The sequence below is a fragment of the Leuciscus leuciscus genome (genome assembly GCF_965113295.1).
Source record: "Leuciscus leuciscus genome assembly, chromosome: 17".
NCBI lineage: Eukaryota > Metazoa > Chordata > Actinopteri > Cypriniformes > Leuciscidae > Leuciscus > Leuciscus leuciscus.
In genome coordinates, this window is record NC_138741.1 from 39,968,546 (window position 1) to 39,984,953 (window position 16,408).

Below are 16,408 nucleotides of genomic sequence, written 5' to 3' on the forward strand. Positions count from 1 at the left end.
CATATAGGACTGTGAAGGAAGTAACTGTATGGTCATAGAAAAACTTACAGAATGTTTCCTTTGCACAGACTGGGATGTCTTTGATGATATGGATATTGATACGACTACAGAGACAATAAGGGACTATATACATTTTTGTGTCGACAATGTAGTCACTAAAAAGAAAGTTATCATATATCCAAATAACAAAGCATACATAACTAAAGAACTTAAGAACTGTATTGACAGGAAAAAGGCTGCATTTATAAACAAAGATTATGCATGAAAATGATAGAAAAAGAGCTTAATCTTCAGCTAAAGGAAGCAAGGGGACGACAGAAGGATATTACTGAGCATCAGTTCTCCACTTCAAATTTGAAACAATTATGGAACACAATGAAGGCTGTTACTAATATGAAACCAAGTATTCCACATATACGTACAATTGATGATTTACAGAAGGCTAATGAACTGAATGACTTTTATCTTCGGTTCCAAACTTATGGTTTCTCTGATAAATGTAAATGTGTTATAGGCTCTCTGACAGATGATATGGGCACTAGATTAGAGGCAGATAGTTCCAAGGTGAAATTACGGTTTCATCATTTATGCACACAGAAATCAAAAGGACCTGATGGGATTTCTGCACGCCTTCTGAAAACCAGTGTTGTAGAACTTACTCCAGTGTGGTGTGCACTCTTTCAGCGTTCACTTCGCATTGAGTCCCTGAACTCTGGAAAAGATCTGTGATCACTCCAAGTCCAAAAAAGGCCCATCCGTCTGAGAATAATGATTATAGACCTGTAGCACTAACATCAATTGTAATGAAATGTTTTGAGAAATATAGTGTGTCTTTATTGAAAAGTGAAGTAACCTCAACATTAGATCCATGGCAGTGTGTGTACAGACAGGGCAGGAGTATGAATGATGCAGTAGGGTGTATTACCCATTTACTCTCTAAACATATGGAGGACTCAAAGGCATATGCACGTCTTCTTTTTATTGATTTGAGTTCAGCTTTAAACACTTTGCAACCATATTTATTACTGGAGAAATTGAAACAGATGGATGTAAATCCTTTTATTATAAAATGGTACTTTTCTTTTTTAACGGACAGAACCCAACAGGTTAAGGTCAATAAGATGATCTCTGACTCCCAATCTACCAGTGCAGGAGTCCCACAAGGGTGTGTGAGCTTCCCAGTTCTCTTCACACTCTATACAAATGGATGTGTGAGCAAAACCAATAACAACTACATTGTAAAATCTAGTGATGATTCTGCTATTCTTAGCTTATTATATAAAGATCAAGACATCTCATCTTACCACTCTGAAATTGACCAGTTTATAGAGTGGTGTGATGCCCACCACCTAATTGTGAATGTAAAGAAAACTGAGGAGATGATATTCGATCCAAAGTCAATTGGAGACCATAGCCCTGTACATATTCATAACGGTCCAATATCACAAGTGTGCTCATGTAAATATCTGGGTGTTCAGATTGATTGTTCTCTTACATGGCATGTTCATGTTGACAATTTGTACACTCGGTTACAACAAAGATTGTATGAGAGGGCTCAGACTTTATGGGGTCAGTAGTAAAATTATGATGTTGTTTTATCAAGCTGTATTAGAGAATGTGATTGGATACGGAATACACCTTTGGTACAGTAATTTGACTGTACAGTTTAAATCCAGGCTTAGACGTCGTATTCAAACTGCAATGAAGATCATGGGCAGAATATAACCTCTTCACCCGAGTCGGTCTTCCGAGTCACCCGAGTCAGTCTTCACCCGAGTCGGTCTTTACCCGAGTCGGTCTTCCGAGTCACCCGAGTCAGTCTTCACCCGAGTCGGTCTTTACCCGAGTCGGTCTTCACCCGAGTGGTTCTTCTCCCGAGTCGGTCTTCTGAGTAACCCGAGTCGGTCTTCTGAGTCACCCGAGTCGGTCTTCTGAGTCACCCGAGTCGGTCTTTACCCGTGTCGGTCTTTACCCGAGTCGGTCTTCACCCGAGTCGGTCTTCTGAGTCACCCGAGTCGGTCTTCTGAGTCACCCGAGTCGGTCTTCTGAGTCACCCGAGTCGTTCTTCACCCGAGTCGTTCTTCACCCGAGTCGGTCTTCTGAGTCACCCGAGTCGGTCTTCTGAGTCACCCGAGTCGGTCTTTACCCGAGTCGGTCTTTACCCGACTCGGTCTTCTGAGTTTCACCGCTGAGTGAGGACAGCTGTCTCGGCCCAGCAATTAGCGCAGCAAACGCAAATAATCCGAAAATGGGAGGAATCGAAACTGCTGTTGGACTTAAGTGTAATAAAATTCAGACTGCAATTCTTTTCAGGCAATTCTGTTATTTAAAGTAGGTATAAATAAATTCCACAGACTGACCACTTGTCCTTCTTTTTGATGAGTTGATTATCAGTGAAACTGTCAAACTCTTCACAACTTCTAAACATTCTTTCATCGTGTGAGTCATCGCATGCAAAATGATCCATTCAGGGATCAATATCTGTCAGACATGTTATATTCCATAAATATTTATGACATGGAATGTTTGTAATGTTGTAATGTAAATTGGTGAATGGCCTGCCATTGTAATGAAACAGGAATCACAATCAGCTCTGAACAGCAGCAGCTGCATCAGTAATGTACTGTATAAATGCATTTGTATTTTTACAGTAATTTTTTCTAGAAATATCTTGCATGCAAACTAAAATTCTTGTCATGGAAGGGCAATAGGAAGATATGTAACTAAGATATGTACTGTATGTGTTAGAAGAGTGTGTAAAAATGAACTGAGAATGATCAGTTGACATGTAACACATTGCTGCAAAAATGAATGTACTGTATAAATACAAATGTTCATTTTCTTTTTGTGAACTACAGTGTTGACTTTTCCCAGTCAATTTTTATCTACTCTCTGAATCTGTATTTACACAGACAAAACTGACATTGGCCAATTTACTGACCCAATAGCTAGGTTTTGAAGCATTAATTAAATGTTTTGGGTGAGAAACTACGTTTTGCAGACATGCTATAGAGGTCTGATGTTAGAGCAAACAGTTGTAACAATTGAGCTTACAGTTTAGAGAATGTTAAGACAGAAAAACTTTATTAGTTACAGGTTTCTTTTCTTTTTTTCTTTTTCTCTTATGCGCCGTTTATGACCAGTATATTAAAATGAATTTTGCAGTCAATAAAATATGATTTGATGGTTCTTGGAGTGTCTCTTACAGTTACACTCAGCTTTAGAGCTACTGCCCCCAGATGGCACATTATAGATAACACTGATGTTTTCACCTTGTTTACTGACTTTGTAGTAAAATAATAATAATAAATACTGTAACAAATCTTGCTGCGGTTCTCATTTATAGGGCATGTTGTTCATGCACACTCTGTTGCTGATGAAAGAAAACTGTATCATATATGTGTGTGTCATTCAGTGTTATATTTATAAATGTGTCTGAAACAAATGACTCAGCATTTATTTCTGATATAACTTACTGTCCACACAAGCGTTCTTCCTTTCTGCAACATAAATTAATCTAAATGAAGGCTGAGAATCTGGTTTTCTTCATAAATTCTCATTGTTGCGAGTGGGTAAACTCAAGGAAGAGAAGAGTAGCAGTGACACGACAGGTGAGCAGTACAGGTTCAGTACAGGATTTAAGTGAAATATAGCCTAAATAAATAGCCTGGCAAGCCAGACCTACATCAAGATGTTAGGTCTGGAAACTCACCATAGACACGGCTCAATCCGAGGGGCGGGATAAACGGCTGTCTTTCAAATTCCCTCTGCACGCAATAGGACAGCGCTTCAACCAACCAGAGCGTTTTCCCAACAGCGGAGCTAACGTTAGTTGATAGATTCAACTTTTGCCATATCTGGCCGGCAAAACGACGAAAACATCTTACTTTTTTTAAGAATAACTTAAGTGCCGTTCTATGCTCTTTTCTCAAAGAAAAACTTAACTCCAAGTCCTCCAGAGTCGCGGACAAAGCCGATTCGAAAGACTGTTCTCCAGCAGCCGTCATTCTTTGTTTTCAAGTCGCAGCCAGGGAACCATCGCAACTCTGTCGTCATATGTTAAGCCCGCCCCTCCTACTCTATAAGCGACGTGATTGGCCTGACCCAATTTAGGTTTTTGCAGCTCGAAAGTCTATGGAGAGTTGCTAGACTACCCTGGCTGCAAAATACATTTTGCTGCCGCTAGGGTGCGTCTAGATTTCTAGGCTACTAAATAAAGAGTTACGAAACTTAATTTTACCCTTAACCAATAACAATTTGCTCTGGAACAAGTAATATATTAATAAGACCAAAGATTGCTTGTTTGATATACCCCAAAATTAATTATATCTCATGTTTAAAGGAGCATTGCGTAGGTTCTGAAATTTCTAACAGTTACTGACACCAGTGGCCGTTAGAGGAACTGCAGGCAGTCTCATGCTCGTTCTCGGTGCACACACGCTCGTACGACCACATCAACCAGGGTTGCCGCAACAACCACTGAAGGCTCATCGAGATTCACCAGCATAATGTTTGAGGTAAGAAAACACCATTTGAAAACACTACCGATTGCCGCTGCTTACTAATAATGGCTGCCGTGCCGTACGGATGTAAGCCCAAGTAGACGAGAACGCGCATGACGTCACATTTTGTGAATTTTCGCGCTGATTCGGGCCCGACTCCTCCACACACAATTGAGCCTACAGGCTGATAGAGGCAACCGTGGTGGACAGTCAAGGTCATTATTTTTATTACATCATGGTTGGCTCATACATGTACAAATGAAAACTCTATCTTAAAGATTTTTTTAAGTAAAAACCTACACATAGCTCCTTTAACCACAATCTACATAAGAGCCAGCAGCAAATTCCCGAAGGACTGGCCGAGATGACGCTGTTCTCTGTGGGTACATGAGCACTGAACGACTGCGGACGACCTGGAACTCACATCTGCATTTTATGTTTTTTTTTTTTTTTTTTACATTAGCATCATTAGATATTTGAGTACATTGAATTCAGCAACTTCTCTCAAAAAAAATAAATAAAATAAAATAAAAAATTCTGTTTTCACCAGCGCACAATGAATTCTGGGATAGGCTAGGACGTGAAGAATCCATCTGTTGTATCTTACATTTCACGTGAAATGAAGGACACATTTGGAGGAGCCGCTGAATTGGGACAGCCTTCGTTGCGCCATGACGCAATCTGCCTTTGAAGGATGCAGCCTCTGAATTGGGACGCAGCTAACGAGTGTGACTGAGGTGTGTGCTTTTATACTGTGGTGATTTGCATGCTGATGAGTGGCAGTGCTGGTGATTAGTATTCTGGTGATTGGGATCCTAATGAGGGAGAGACGTGGAGCCTGGTCAATCTGTGACACTCATCAATGATCTAGTCAATTGTAAACACACACACACATGTTGCTGACTGCATTAGCAGTATATAAAACAGGAAGGCATTGTTCAGAAAGATGTACTGTATATGAAATTGTATATACCTGTCAGGACCGGGGACCAGAACTCAAACGCAGACCAGAGTCAGTTCAATTAAAGGTGAATTTATTAAAAACAAGTGTAAACAGAGATGTAAGCTGAGCGGTGAATGTTCTCGTAGGACAGAGGGTTGGTGGTCCAGTTCCAGTGATCTGTGTCCCGAGGTACTGGTGAGAGATCTGAGTCCGATGTTCAGGCTGGAACTCTGCGATCAAGATGGGGAAAAATTTGTTAGCTCTCAATTCCCCAACAAAAGACAAAAGACAGAAATTTCAGGATATAGGTCGGCTGACGTGTACTCATACTGAATGGTACAATGATCCGGCAGGGACTGTTCTTCTTCTTCTTCTTTTCGCTTTATGGCAGATTGCAACCATGACTGTAAAGGTGCATACCGCCACCTACTGTATAGGAGTATGTAACATGAGAACATATTATTATGACTATATTATCATATATATATTTTTTTTTTATAAAAAAAATTATATACTACCTAAATCCTATTATATATTCCTCTGTTTTTCAAATATTGTACAACTGCTTTCTGTGCATCCTTTACCCCATCTCCTGTTGTGCCTAACAAACCTTCAATATTCCACTTTCTCCCTACCTGACTTATCTTTTGATTTAGTCTCATCCTCTCATCCCTATATTTCTTACAATGCAATAATACGTGTTCAACATCTTCCTTGGACCTACATTCTATACATTCATCAGATTGACTTTTACCCATTAAAAACAATGTTTTATTTAATCCTGTGTGATCAAACCTTAGCCTGGTTAAAACACTGTCCTCTCTTCTGTTACTTCTATTCACACCCTGTGCATTAATGGATTTTTGCAATCTGTAATATTTCCTTCCACTTTTATACACATCCCACCTGTCCTGCCATTTTTTCATCATTTCTTTTTTAATTATTGCCTTAGCCTCTCCTTTTCCAAGGGGTATACAGTGGGTACGGAAAGTATTCATTGGTCTGAATATTTAGGACCATGTGATATTTCAGTTTTTCTTTTTTAATAAATGTGCAAAAATGTCAACAATTCTGTGTTTTTCTGTCAATATGGGGCGCTGTGTGTACAATAATGAGGAAAAATAATTAACTTGAATGATTTCAGCAAATGGCTGCAATATAACAAAGAGTGAAAAATTGAAGGGGGTCTGAATACTTTCCGTACACACTGTATATTCCTATTCCTACATTGTCCTTCTAATCCTTAGATCCATCTGTATACATTTCTAAGTAACTATAATATTTGTTCCTTATATATTGACTTGCCAGGTGTCCTTTCCCACTCTCGTCCCATTCATTTTTTAGTTCCAAAATATTTAAGTCTATCTCAGTTTTAGTAAATAACCATATAGGAATATTACTAATAGGTGTAGGTGAATTAAACCAGATATTATTCACTCTATATTCCTCTGATTTAGTCTTTGTTACCCAGCCAAAGCCATTACCTTTAAATGACCTATACTCCCAACATTCTTGAATAATACTCTTTGCATGATTTTCATATCCACATCCACTTAAGCGACTCCAATATGTAAGCATGAGCTTATCTCTTCTCAGATCTGAAGGCACTTCTCCTAACTCAACCTGGATTGCTTTAATTGGTGTTGATCTCATTACACCTGCACATATCCTCAATGCTTTGTTACTAATTCTATCCAGCTTCAAGAAATGTGTTTTAGCTGCTGCTCCATATACATAACATCCATAATCTATTGTTGACCTCATTAAAGCCCTGTAAATATATATTAGTGATTGTTTATTTGCTCCCCAGTCTTTCCCCACTACTGCTCTCATTAAATGTATGACTTTCTTGCATTTTGATTCCACCTTTTCAATGTGTATTTTCCATGTTCCCTTTTGGTCTAACCAAATACCAAGATATTTAAAATGATCTACTGTTTCCATATTATGTCCATATAACTGTAGGTTCTGTTTTTCTATCCCTTTCTTCCTTGTAAATATCATATGGCAAGACTTACTTGGAGAAAGCTTAAAGCCCCAGCTATACGACCATTGTTCTACCTTTCCTATTGCTTCCTTGATTTTATTTCTTACCCTTATGGGATCTCGTCCTCTTGCCCATATGGCCCCATCATCTGCATACAAAGCTGATCCAATCCTTCTGTCCAGATTCATAAAAATATCATTAATCATAACATTAAATAAAACTGGACTAATAACACTACCTTAATTCCATTAACAATTTCAAATTCCTCAGATATTTCTGATCCCATTCTAACTCTAAATCTTCTTTCTGACAGAAAGTCTAAGACCCAGTTATAAAACCTACCTCTAATTCCCATTTTGTTCATTTTAATTAGCAGCCCTTCCCTCCACATGGAATCATAAGCTTTTTCAATATCAAAGAACACAATACTCATTATTTCTTTCATTTTAAAAGTTTTCTCTATCTCATTGCTTACTTTCACAACAGCATCCATTGTGGAACGCCCTTTCCTGAATCCACTTTGATATGGTGCGAATAATCCTCTATATTCAAGGGTGTAATTAAGTCTTCTTACTAGTATCTTCTCCATCCACTTGCAGAGATGTGACATAAGGGCGATAGGTCTATAATTACCAGCATTATTAGGGTCTTTCCCAGGTTTATTAAATGGCAATATTAACGCACTCTTCCAGCTTTTTGGCATTTTACCTTCTTCCCATATCTTATTAAATAAATGTAATATTATCTGCAATACTTTTCCAGGTATTTTCTGGAACATGATGTAACTCAGTTGATCTTCTCCTGTAGCAGTATTCTTAATATCATTTAATACTATCACTAGTTCATTCAAGTTTATTTCTGCATCCATAGTACATTCCTCACTATCTTTTTTAATAAACACATCTCTATTTTCTTTAAGAACCTTCTCTTTATGTAATCTATGTATATCATCTAAATGGTCACCACTATGAACACTGGCAAACTTCTTTCCCAATACATTTGCCTTTTCTTTATCTGTTATTGCCAGTATTCCATCATCCTCTAATACAGGTATTTTAGTATACACCTTTTTCCCACTTCTTCAGCATTGACCACACCTCTCCTATTTTAACTTCCCTCCCTATAGTAGAACAATAGTTCTTCCATGCATTTTGTTTACCATTCTTAATTATTCTTCGTACCTGAGCCTTTTTCCTCTGATAATCAATTAAGTTATCTTGGTTCAAATTACTTCTTAGCATTCTCATTGCCCTATTTCGTTCTTTAATAGCTTTTGTACATGTATCATTCCACCATGGGACCATTTTCCTTTTCCCCCCAACTGACTTAAATGGTATGCTTTTTAATGCTGCATTCATTATTAAATGTGTAACCTCAGATGCACATTCCTCAATATCACCCTGCATTGAAATGGTCTCTGCTGAAATACAACATATTTCTTTACATTTTTCCCAATCAGCTTTTTCAAACTCCCATTTCTTATGATTAGGCCTTTCTTGGAGATCTATTTCAATATTTATAGAGCAAAATATTGGAAAATGATCACTTCCAATACTTGTACTTTCTTTAACCTTCCATTCACAAGAGTTTGACGTTTTATTAGAAACCAGAGTGAGATCAATACAAGACAGTGTGTTAGAATGTATATCAATTCTTGTTCCGTTCCCATTATTTAAACAAACTAATTGCCTAACATCCATCAGTTCTTCCACTGCTTCTCCATTACTATCTGTATGCTTACTTCCCCAAAGACTATTATGTGCATTGAAGTCTCCACACCATATTTCTTTCCGGTTTCCTTGTCTACTTATTATTCCCTCTAAGGTTTCTAGGTTTAATGATTTACAAGGGTTATATAAGTTGATTACTACTAAGTGTCCATCTGATTTATACATTTCAATAATTACACATTCTATTTCTGTTGTAGTTTCTATTCTTCTAAATTGTATCCCATTCCGTACAAATGTTGCACATCCTCCACCCTGATTCCCACCTCTATCAAACCTAACAGACTCATAACCAGGTATAATAAAATCAAGGTGAGGCCTTAGCCAGGGCTCTTGAATGCAAATAGGATCAGGTTTGACTTCAGACTCTACTATAAACTTCTTAAATTCTTGTCCATTTGCAGTCAGACTCCTAGCATTCCACTGTAACAGATGGAATACCATAATCATTTTAAGTAATACTCTGAGACCCTCCATCATTATTAGTGCTTAGCATGCCATGTATATCTTCTGCTTTTAGATCTTTGATACCCAAGAATTCCTCTGCAGCTTCTACCACTGTCTTGATCCTGTCACTTTTTCTTTCTTGTCGTGTGGCAACATTCACAACTTTACATATAAAAGCTACAAAGCTCTTTTTTTCTACCATCAAGGTGTTCTCCTCCACTATACACTTATGTTTACATGGTTGCTGTATGGCTACGGGTATTGGGTCTACTTTTCCTGGCTGACATCTCTTTATGTTTAACCTCTGGGGTAGGCCTGCTGCTCCATGTATTGCATTTTCATTCAGGTTTTCATGACTTTCTATTTGACTATTTTTCTTTGTTTCATAGTTGCCTACGCTTTTTATAGCCTCTGCATATGACATCTTATTCACAACCTTGTACCTTTGTACTTCTTTAGCTTGTTTCTGAACCACACATCCAGCATATGCAGCACTATGCTCACCTCCACAGTTGCAGAATTTTAGCTTGGTATCCTTATTACATTTTCCATATTCATGGTCTCCTCCACATTTCGCACATCTTTGTCTCCATTTACATTGTTGTACTGTGTGTCCCATTCTCTGGCACTTAAAGCATCTCAACGGTTGGGGAATATACTCCCTAACTTTGTAATTGATCCATCCTATTTGAACTTCATGGATTTTTCAAAAACAAGCAGTACAGATAGACTATCTGATCTAACACCACTTTTATTGCTTTGGAGCCTTTTCACCTCTAATACTTTCCCACCTTTAATCTCACTCTTTACCTCGTCCACAGACATTTCCAGTGGAACATTTGAGATCACTCCTCTTAGCTTTGCTGCCATTCCTGGTACATGCACTTTAATCTTTCCACCACCAAGATTACTCATTTTCAAAATCATTTCCTGCTGCTTCTTATTTACTGCTGAAATTAGAATTCTTCTGTTATTCAGTAGTTTAGTGTATTTAATTTTCCCCATATCCTTCTCAATTGCTTTGGTCACTTGAACTGGGTGAAAGTGACCTTTATCATTACTGAGCGTAATAATAACTTTCCACTCTTCCTGCTTATCATCTACTTCAGATCTACTGTTCCCCTTAGATTTAGCTTTAATCTTTTTGTTAACTTGTCTTAGAATACTCTCTCCTCCACTACTCGCTTCAGACCAAGATTTTTTCCTTGTCTTTTTTGTTTGGCTAATCTCCATATCTGAAACCCTCCCATAATTATCGCTACCATCTGAGCTATCTCCCATCGTTACACTCACAATACAGTTCGGTTGCAATCTGCCTTCGCTCCGTCCAAAAACTTCCGTCCTCTCCAGCAGCTCTAACTTCCGGGTTTCTCCCGGCAGGGACTGGAAAGTTGGTCTGGCTTTTATAAGAGAGTAGATAGCTTGATATGGAACAGGTGTGCTTGATTGACGTGATGAACCTCAGGTGAGAAGAACAGGAGCACTGGAGAACACAGAGCCAGGATCACGACCAGGGGTTCGTGACAATACCACAGAGAAGTGCACACACACACACACACACACGCAAAATGAATTGTATTTGCAGTGGTAAAAACATATTCTCCAAAAATAATTTTACGGGCTTTTCCCAAATCACTGAAGTGACGTCGACGTCCGGGTTAGCGGTAGCATTAGCCATCAGGCAAGTGTTATTTAAATAAACTCCTGATGTACTTACAAACTTTCCAATGCCTCGTTTTATGAGTACAGAACCTGTTTGTACCATATTTTGGAAAATGCCGTTTTAAAAGTAAAAAAAATAAAATAATTCACTTTAACCAGTAGATGGCGGCAGAGCTCTAAACGTACTGAAAGTTTAAAACTAAAAGACATCTTTTCACAAGTTCTTCCAGTTAGATTCATATCTACAAATTATGAAATCACAATTATAACAATAGAAGTTACTTTTTGTCAAAGTTTAGCAGTTTTTAACAGTTTTTCAATAATGTTACATTATGATTAGAATCAAACCTGATCAGGATGTTACAAAGAGAAAAGTTGGAGTCTTTAGAGTTCATCATTTATTTCAAACATCCGTTTTCCATATGATTCTATGGTTTCTGATTTTGAGGATGAATTTTGTCCATTGACAAAATTCATTTGATTCTAATCATAATATAACATTATTGAAAAAAATTGTCATTATTGAAATGTTTTTCCCAGTACAAAAAAATGCCTAAACTTTGACAAAAAGTCACTTTTATTGTTATAATTGTGATTTCATAATATGTAGATATGAATACAACTGGAAAACCTTGTGAAAATATGTATTTCAGTTAGTCAAATAGCAAATAGTGGAGCTCTGCTGCCATCTACTGGTTAAAGTGATCATTTGTTACTTTTAAAACTGCATTTTCCAAAAGATGGGCAAAAATCTTTCACTAAACCATGTCAAATTATCCATGTTATCCCCATGAATGAAAGTTAGAAATGTGGGTCAGAAAGACCCTGAACAGCACACAGGGGTTAAAAAAAAATGGATTTGTTGTTTGTTGTGTTTTCATATTGAGAGATTATAAGATAGATGCAGTTTTTTTGGGTTCGCATCAAATGTTCTTCGACTTTTATACATAATAAATTTGTTTATGAATAAAGATTGATCTGTTGAAAGCAGTTATTTTGAGATAGATGCCAAATGTTCTCCTCCTATTCATATTTGACATTGAGGGGACGCATACAACATATTAGCCCACCGGCAACTATAGTCGCCGCACATTCAATATACGATTTAAAAAAAAGAAAAGAAAAAAAAACCTGGGGAAAATAAATGCAGAACATGTTCACATAGGACACTATTAACACAACTATATGCATGAACGGGGCGGCAGTGGCTCAGTGGTTCATGTAGATTGTCTACAAACTGGAAGGTTGGTGGTTCAATCCCCGGTTCCACCTGACCAAGTGTCGAGGTGTCCATGAGCAAGACACCTAACCCCAGCTGCTCCCGACGAGCTGGATCGCCTTGCATGGCTGAGTGAGTGAATGGGTGAATGTGAGGCAATATTGTAAAGCGCTTTGGTGGCCATTGGGTCTGTGAAAGCGCTATATAAATGCAGTCCATTTACCATTTACCATGAAACCATTCAGAAAAATTTGAGCACAAATGGGTTAAATGCTGGTAGGACCAAAAAATAACATTCTAGGTTGGTCCCTTAAAGGTCCTGCAAACATTATGGTAATGTAGTGTAGAGACCTAGAGGGAACGTCCTACAGTATCTGTCAAATAACGTCCCCCAACCCTTTACAGAACTCCACATCGTGACCATCTCGGAACGTTCTGGGTAAGTTAAAAGGCACCAGCGGGAACGTTCTGGGAACATACAGTTTCTAGCGGTGATATAACTTGTGATGTGAAACGTACTCCCTGTAATGATATGTGGGGGTGGAGGGGGGAGACGTGATGTGATGTAGGGACTATTTCACACCAGAGTGACACCCCTGTCTTTCTGAGAAAGACTCTGTGGTTTATAGACACAGGATCAGATCAGTGAGTTAAGAGACAAGATAATGATTACATCATCATCAACACACAGCAATCATCACCTGATCATGTACAAACCTGTAACACTACTGTAGTCCATCTGAATTACAGTAGGTGTGGAAGCAGAGGATCTCCTTTCCATCACAGAGACAGTAACAGTACAGTAGCTGTTGTCAGACAGCAGGGGGAGCGACTGTGCTTTACAGACGGAAGATAGAAGAGGAGATGATGGTGAAACAATGGCCATGTTGTCCCAAATGCACTGCATTAACTGGTTTAAAACACTAAATATTCAAAACCAACATTAGTGAAATGGTTAAAAAAAACTGACTGAATCACATCAGCAATAAGTCAAACAGAGATTGTTTCTTAAATGTTTCTTTTAATGCAAGAATGTTCAACTAGGCATTGAGACACATTTAGACATCAGCACTCTTTATATAAACCTCAACAGTTACAATCAACAAAATATTCAGATAAACAGATCAACTCTGAACATCACAAAAAAGCTACGACACAGTCAACAAAAACAACAGCAAAAATATGAGTAATAAAAGAAAATAGTGGGACATTTCAGCTGCATTATTTATACACACTGCAATGCATGCTGGGAGTCATGGATGAGTTTTGTCAAAGCCACTAGATGACAAGCCTGCTAAAGCGTAATGGCTAACGCTAACACTGGTACACAGGGGAGGAGAGCAGAGGACGTTTGCTTTTAATGGATGCCAGTGGAGAAGAGGCTTCACTACACTGAGTAAACCGCTTTAAGAGGAAAAACCTTAAGTTATCAACAACCTGTTCGCTAATCTTTTGTTAGTTTGACTCTAAACAATACCTTTTGGGGAAATATATGTAGAACCTTGATAACAAGGTTATTTTGTAAGAGAAGGGAGTGTCTCGACAGGTAGGACCCGTTCACAGCATTACCACCAGCTAATGTGTAGATAGGCTTTAATAATAGATGTTGTGTAATTATGAGTGATATTGAATATTGTCTAAAGAAAAGAAAATCAATATTTTCTGTCTTTGGCTTTCAGGTTCTACCAGTTATAATAAGACTTGAATGACTATTGCATTTAAAAACTAATAATTATGTAATTATAAATATTGTATTATATTGTTGTTTAATGAAGAAATAAAGATGTGTTCTCTCTATGACAAATTAATTTGATTGAATGGTAATGATTTATGACTGCTGTGTATGCCTAATAATGATAACGCCCTATCGCCATTATTTGATTGAAGGCAATCAAAATATAAAGATTTTAATAAATGAATGAATTCTTTCTATGGCTTCCAGGTTTCAACAATTAAATTACAATTATATTTTTAGTAACTCGTATCACTGTTATGTATGACCAATGAACAGACTCAGATCTAATCTTAGATGTGTTTTACTTCAAGCTCTTGTTACCGCTCAGTAAAGCACAGTCCACAAGCAGCGCAGTCCTACTGTACCTTTACTAGCGATATAACACCAAATATAGAACATTATTCACAAGACCAACACACTTATGATCCACAAGAAGATGATTAACATAAGCTGGAACTGATGTCATTAAACTTTGAACTGCGTGCGCTGACATCACTGCCGTCACACGATAGGCTGAGGAGCGTCACATGATCCAAGTTAGCCGTTACATCTCCCTAATATAAGACCATCTCTGGCTGTGTCCTAGTGGTTACCCAGCATGCACTGCAGCACGAAGCGTTATGTTGATCGTCACCATTGTTCAGATTCATAAGCCGATTCTTCGTGTCTCTGTGTGTTTGAAACATTCAGTAGCTAAACTTTATAAACTAGGGATTATCAAACTCTGTTCACAGATTCTCAGAAGATCACAGAGAGTCACAGAGACGTTGAGCAAACGATCATTTAAACTGAAATAAAGAATTATTGAAACTGTACATGTGTAAAATTAGGCTCAGTTTCTAAATTTTTTAATATAATTATGTGAAAATTAATAAAGTGACAAACTTCACTCTTGTTTATTGATCTGTTAAAGCAACATGAGAGTGTGAGTGTTGCTGTAGTGCTGGATATCAGTCATGTGATCATCACGGCCCAATCACAGCCAGCGTACTGATACTCAGATCAACAGCACTCTTACTCATGAGATACGGATTAAATACTGGAAACATGATGAAAGCAGGAAGATCCAGATCTACAGGAGTGACGTTTAATGACTACTGACCGGTAAGATCCTCAGAGAGGGAGAACACCTGAAGAATGGAAAGAGTGTGTGAGTGAAGGTGGTTGTGAATGTGTGTAGATGTGTGTTAGTTACAGGATCAGAGAACGACACCGTTCCTCCATCATAGTCCAGATTCACTCTCACACGATCAAGCTTCTGTTTAACATGAAAACCTCCAATCCATCCAGTCCATCCGTACGACACACTCCAGACATCAGTGTTGAAGATAACACCTCCCTTCCTCTGGTGTGATGCTGTAGTTACTCCAAGAGTCCAGTATTCACTCTCTTTAACCTCCACATCCCAGCAGTGTGTTCCTGAGTTAAAACCCTCTGAACCCAGAACACAGAGATAACAGTCAAATCTCTCTGGATTATCAGGAAGAGTTTGATAGTTCTCGCTGAGTCTCACACTGGTCAGATCATCAGACAGGACGAGACCTGGATTTGCAGTGTTTGGATCCAGAATCACAGGAGCTGATGAGACACAATCAACAGATGCTTTTATTCTGATCTTCATATAATGATCAACAGTGAACCCAACACAGATTATTATGAATTATGACACTTTGTATTAATTGATGTTGTACGGCGAATGTGAATGAAAGAATAAGTGTGACTATGTACTACAAGTGTGTGTCTGTCATTGTATTTCTGTGAATGGTATTTTACACGTCCGTGACTTCATGTCTGCAGCTTCAGATTCACCAATACAGGTTTGGGACTATTGTCTGCGAGAGCAAATCTCAACATTCAACATCAGATTGTTATTCTACAGGTTTCCACACTGGAGCTGTGAGTGTACATGTTCACGTACAAGTACAAATATTTATTGTACAAGTTCTCAAATTCACATCTACATGATCTGGAGGTTTGCTGCTCTTATATCTTCATACCTGCCGCCACCTACTGGTGGTTTAGTGTCATTCTTTACAACATTTCCTATTTGTATATTCAAAAAAATATTTAAAATCTCATAACATTATTAAATGCAGTTGTTTAACAGTGTGTCAATTATTTTATTTTATTGGTAACAGCCTTTTATGGTCTTATTATTGTAATTTAAGAATTTAATAAAATGTAAG

At 37.9% G+C, this 16,408-nt stretch overlaps 1 protein-coding gene across 2 annotated transcripts in view; it reads right to left on the bottom strand.

Annotated features, from left to right (window-relative positions):
* Window positions 1-16,408, bottom strand: part of LOC309479404 (nuclear factor 7, brain-like) — a 46,100-nt gene that overhangs the window by 16,712 nt on the left and 12,980 nt on the right. The window contains exon 6 of one of the 2 annotated variants that reach the window (XM_082143530.1): window positions 13,489-15,800. The exons of the other annotated variant lie outside the window; for it this stretch is intronic. Within the exon in view, the coding sequence (XP_081999656.1) occupies window positions 15,310-15,800 (491 nt within the window). The 3' untranslated portion in view covers window positions 13,489-15,309. Of the gene's footprint in view, window positions 1-13,488; window positions 15,801-16,408 lie in introns of those variants that run through there. 2 annotated transcript variants of the gene reach the window in all.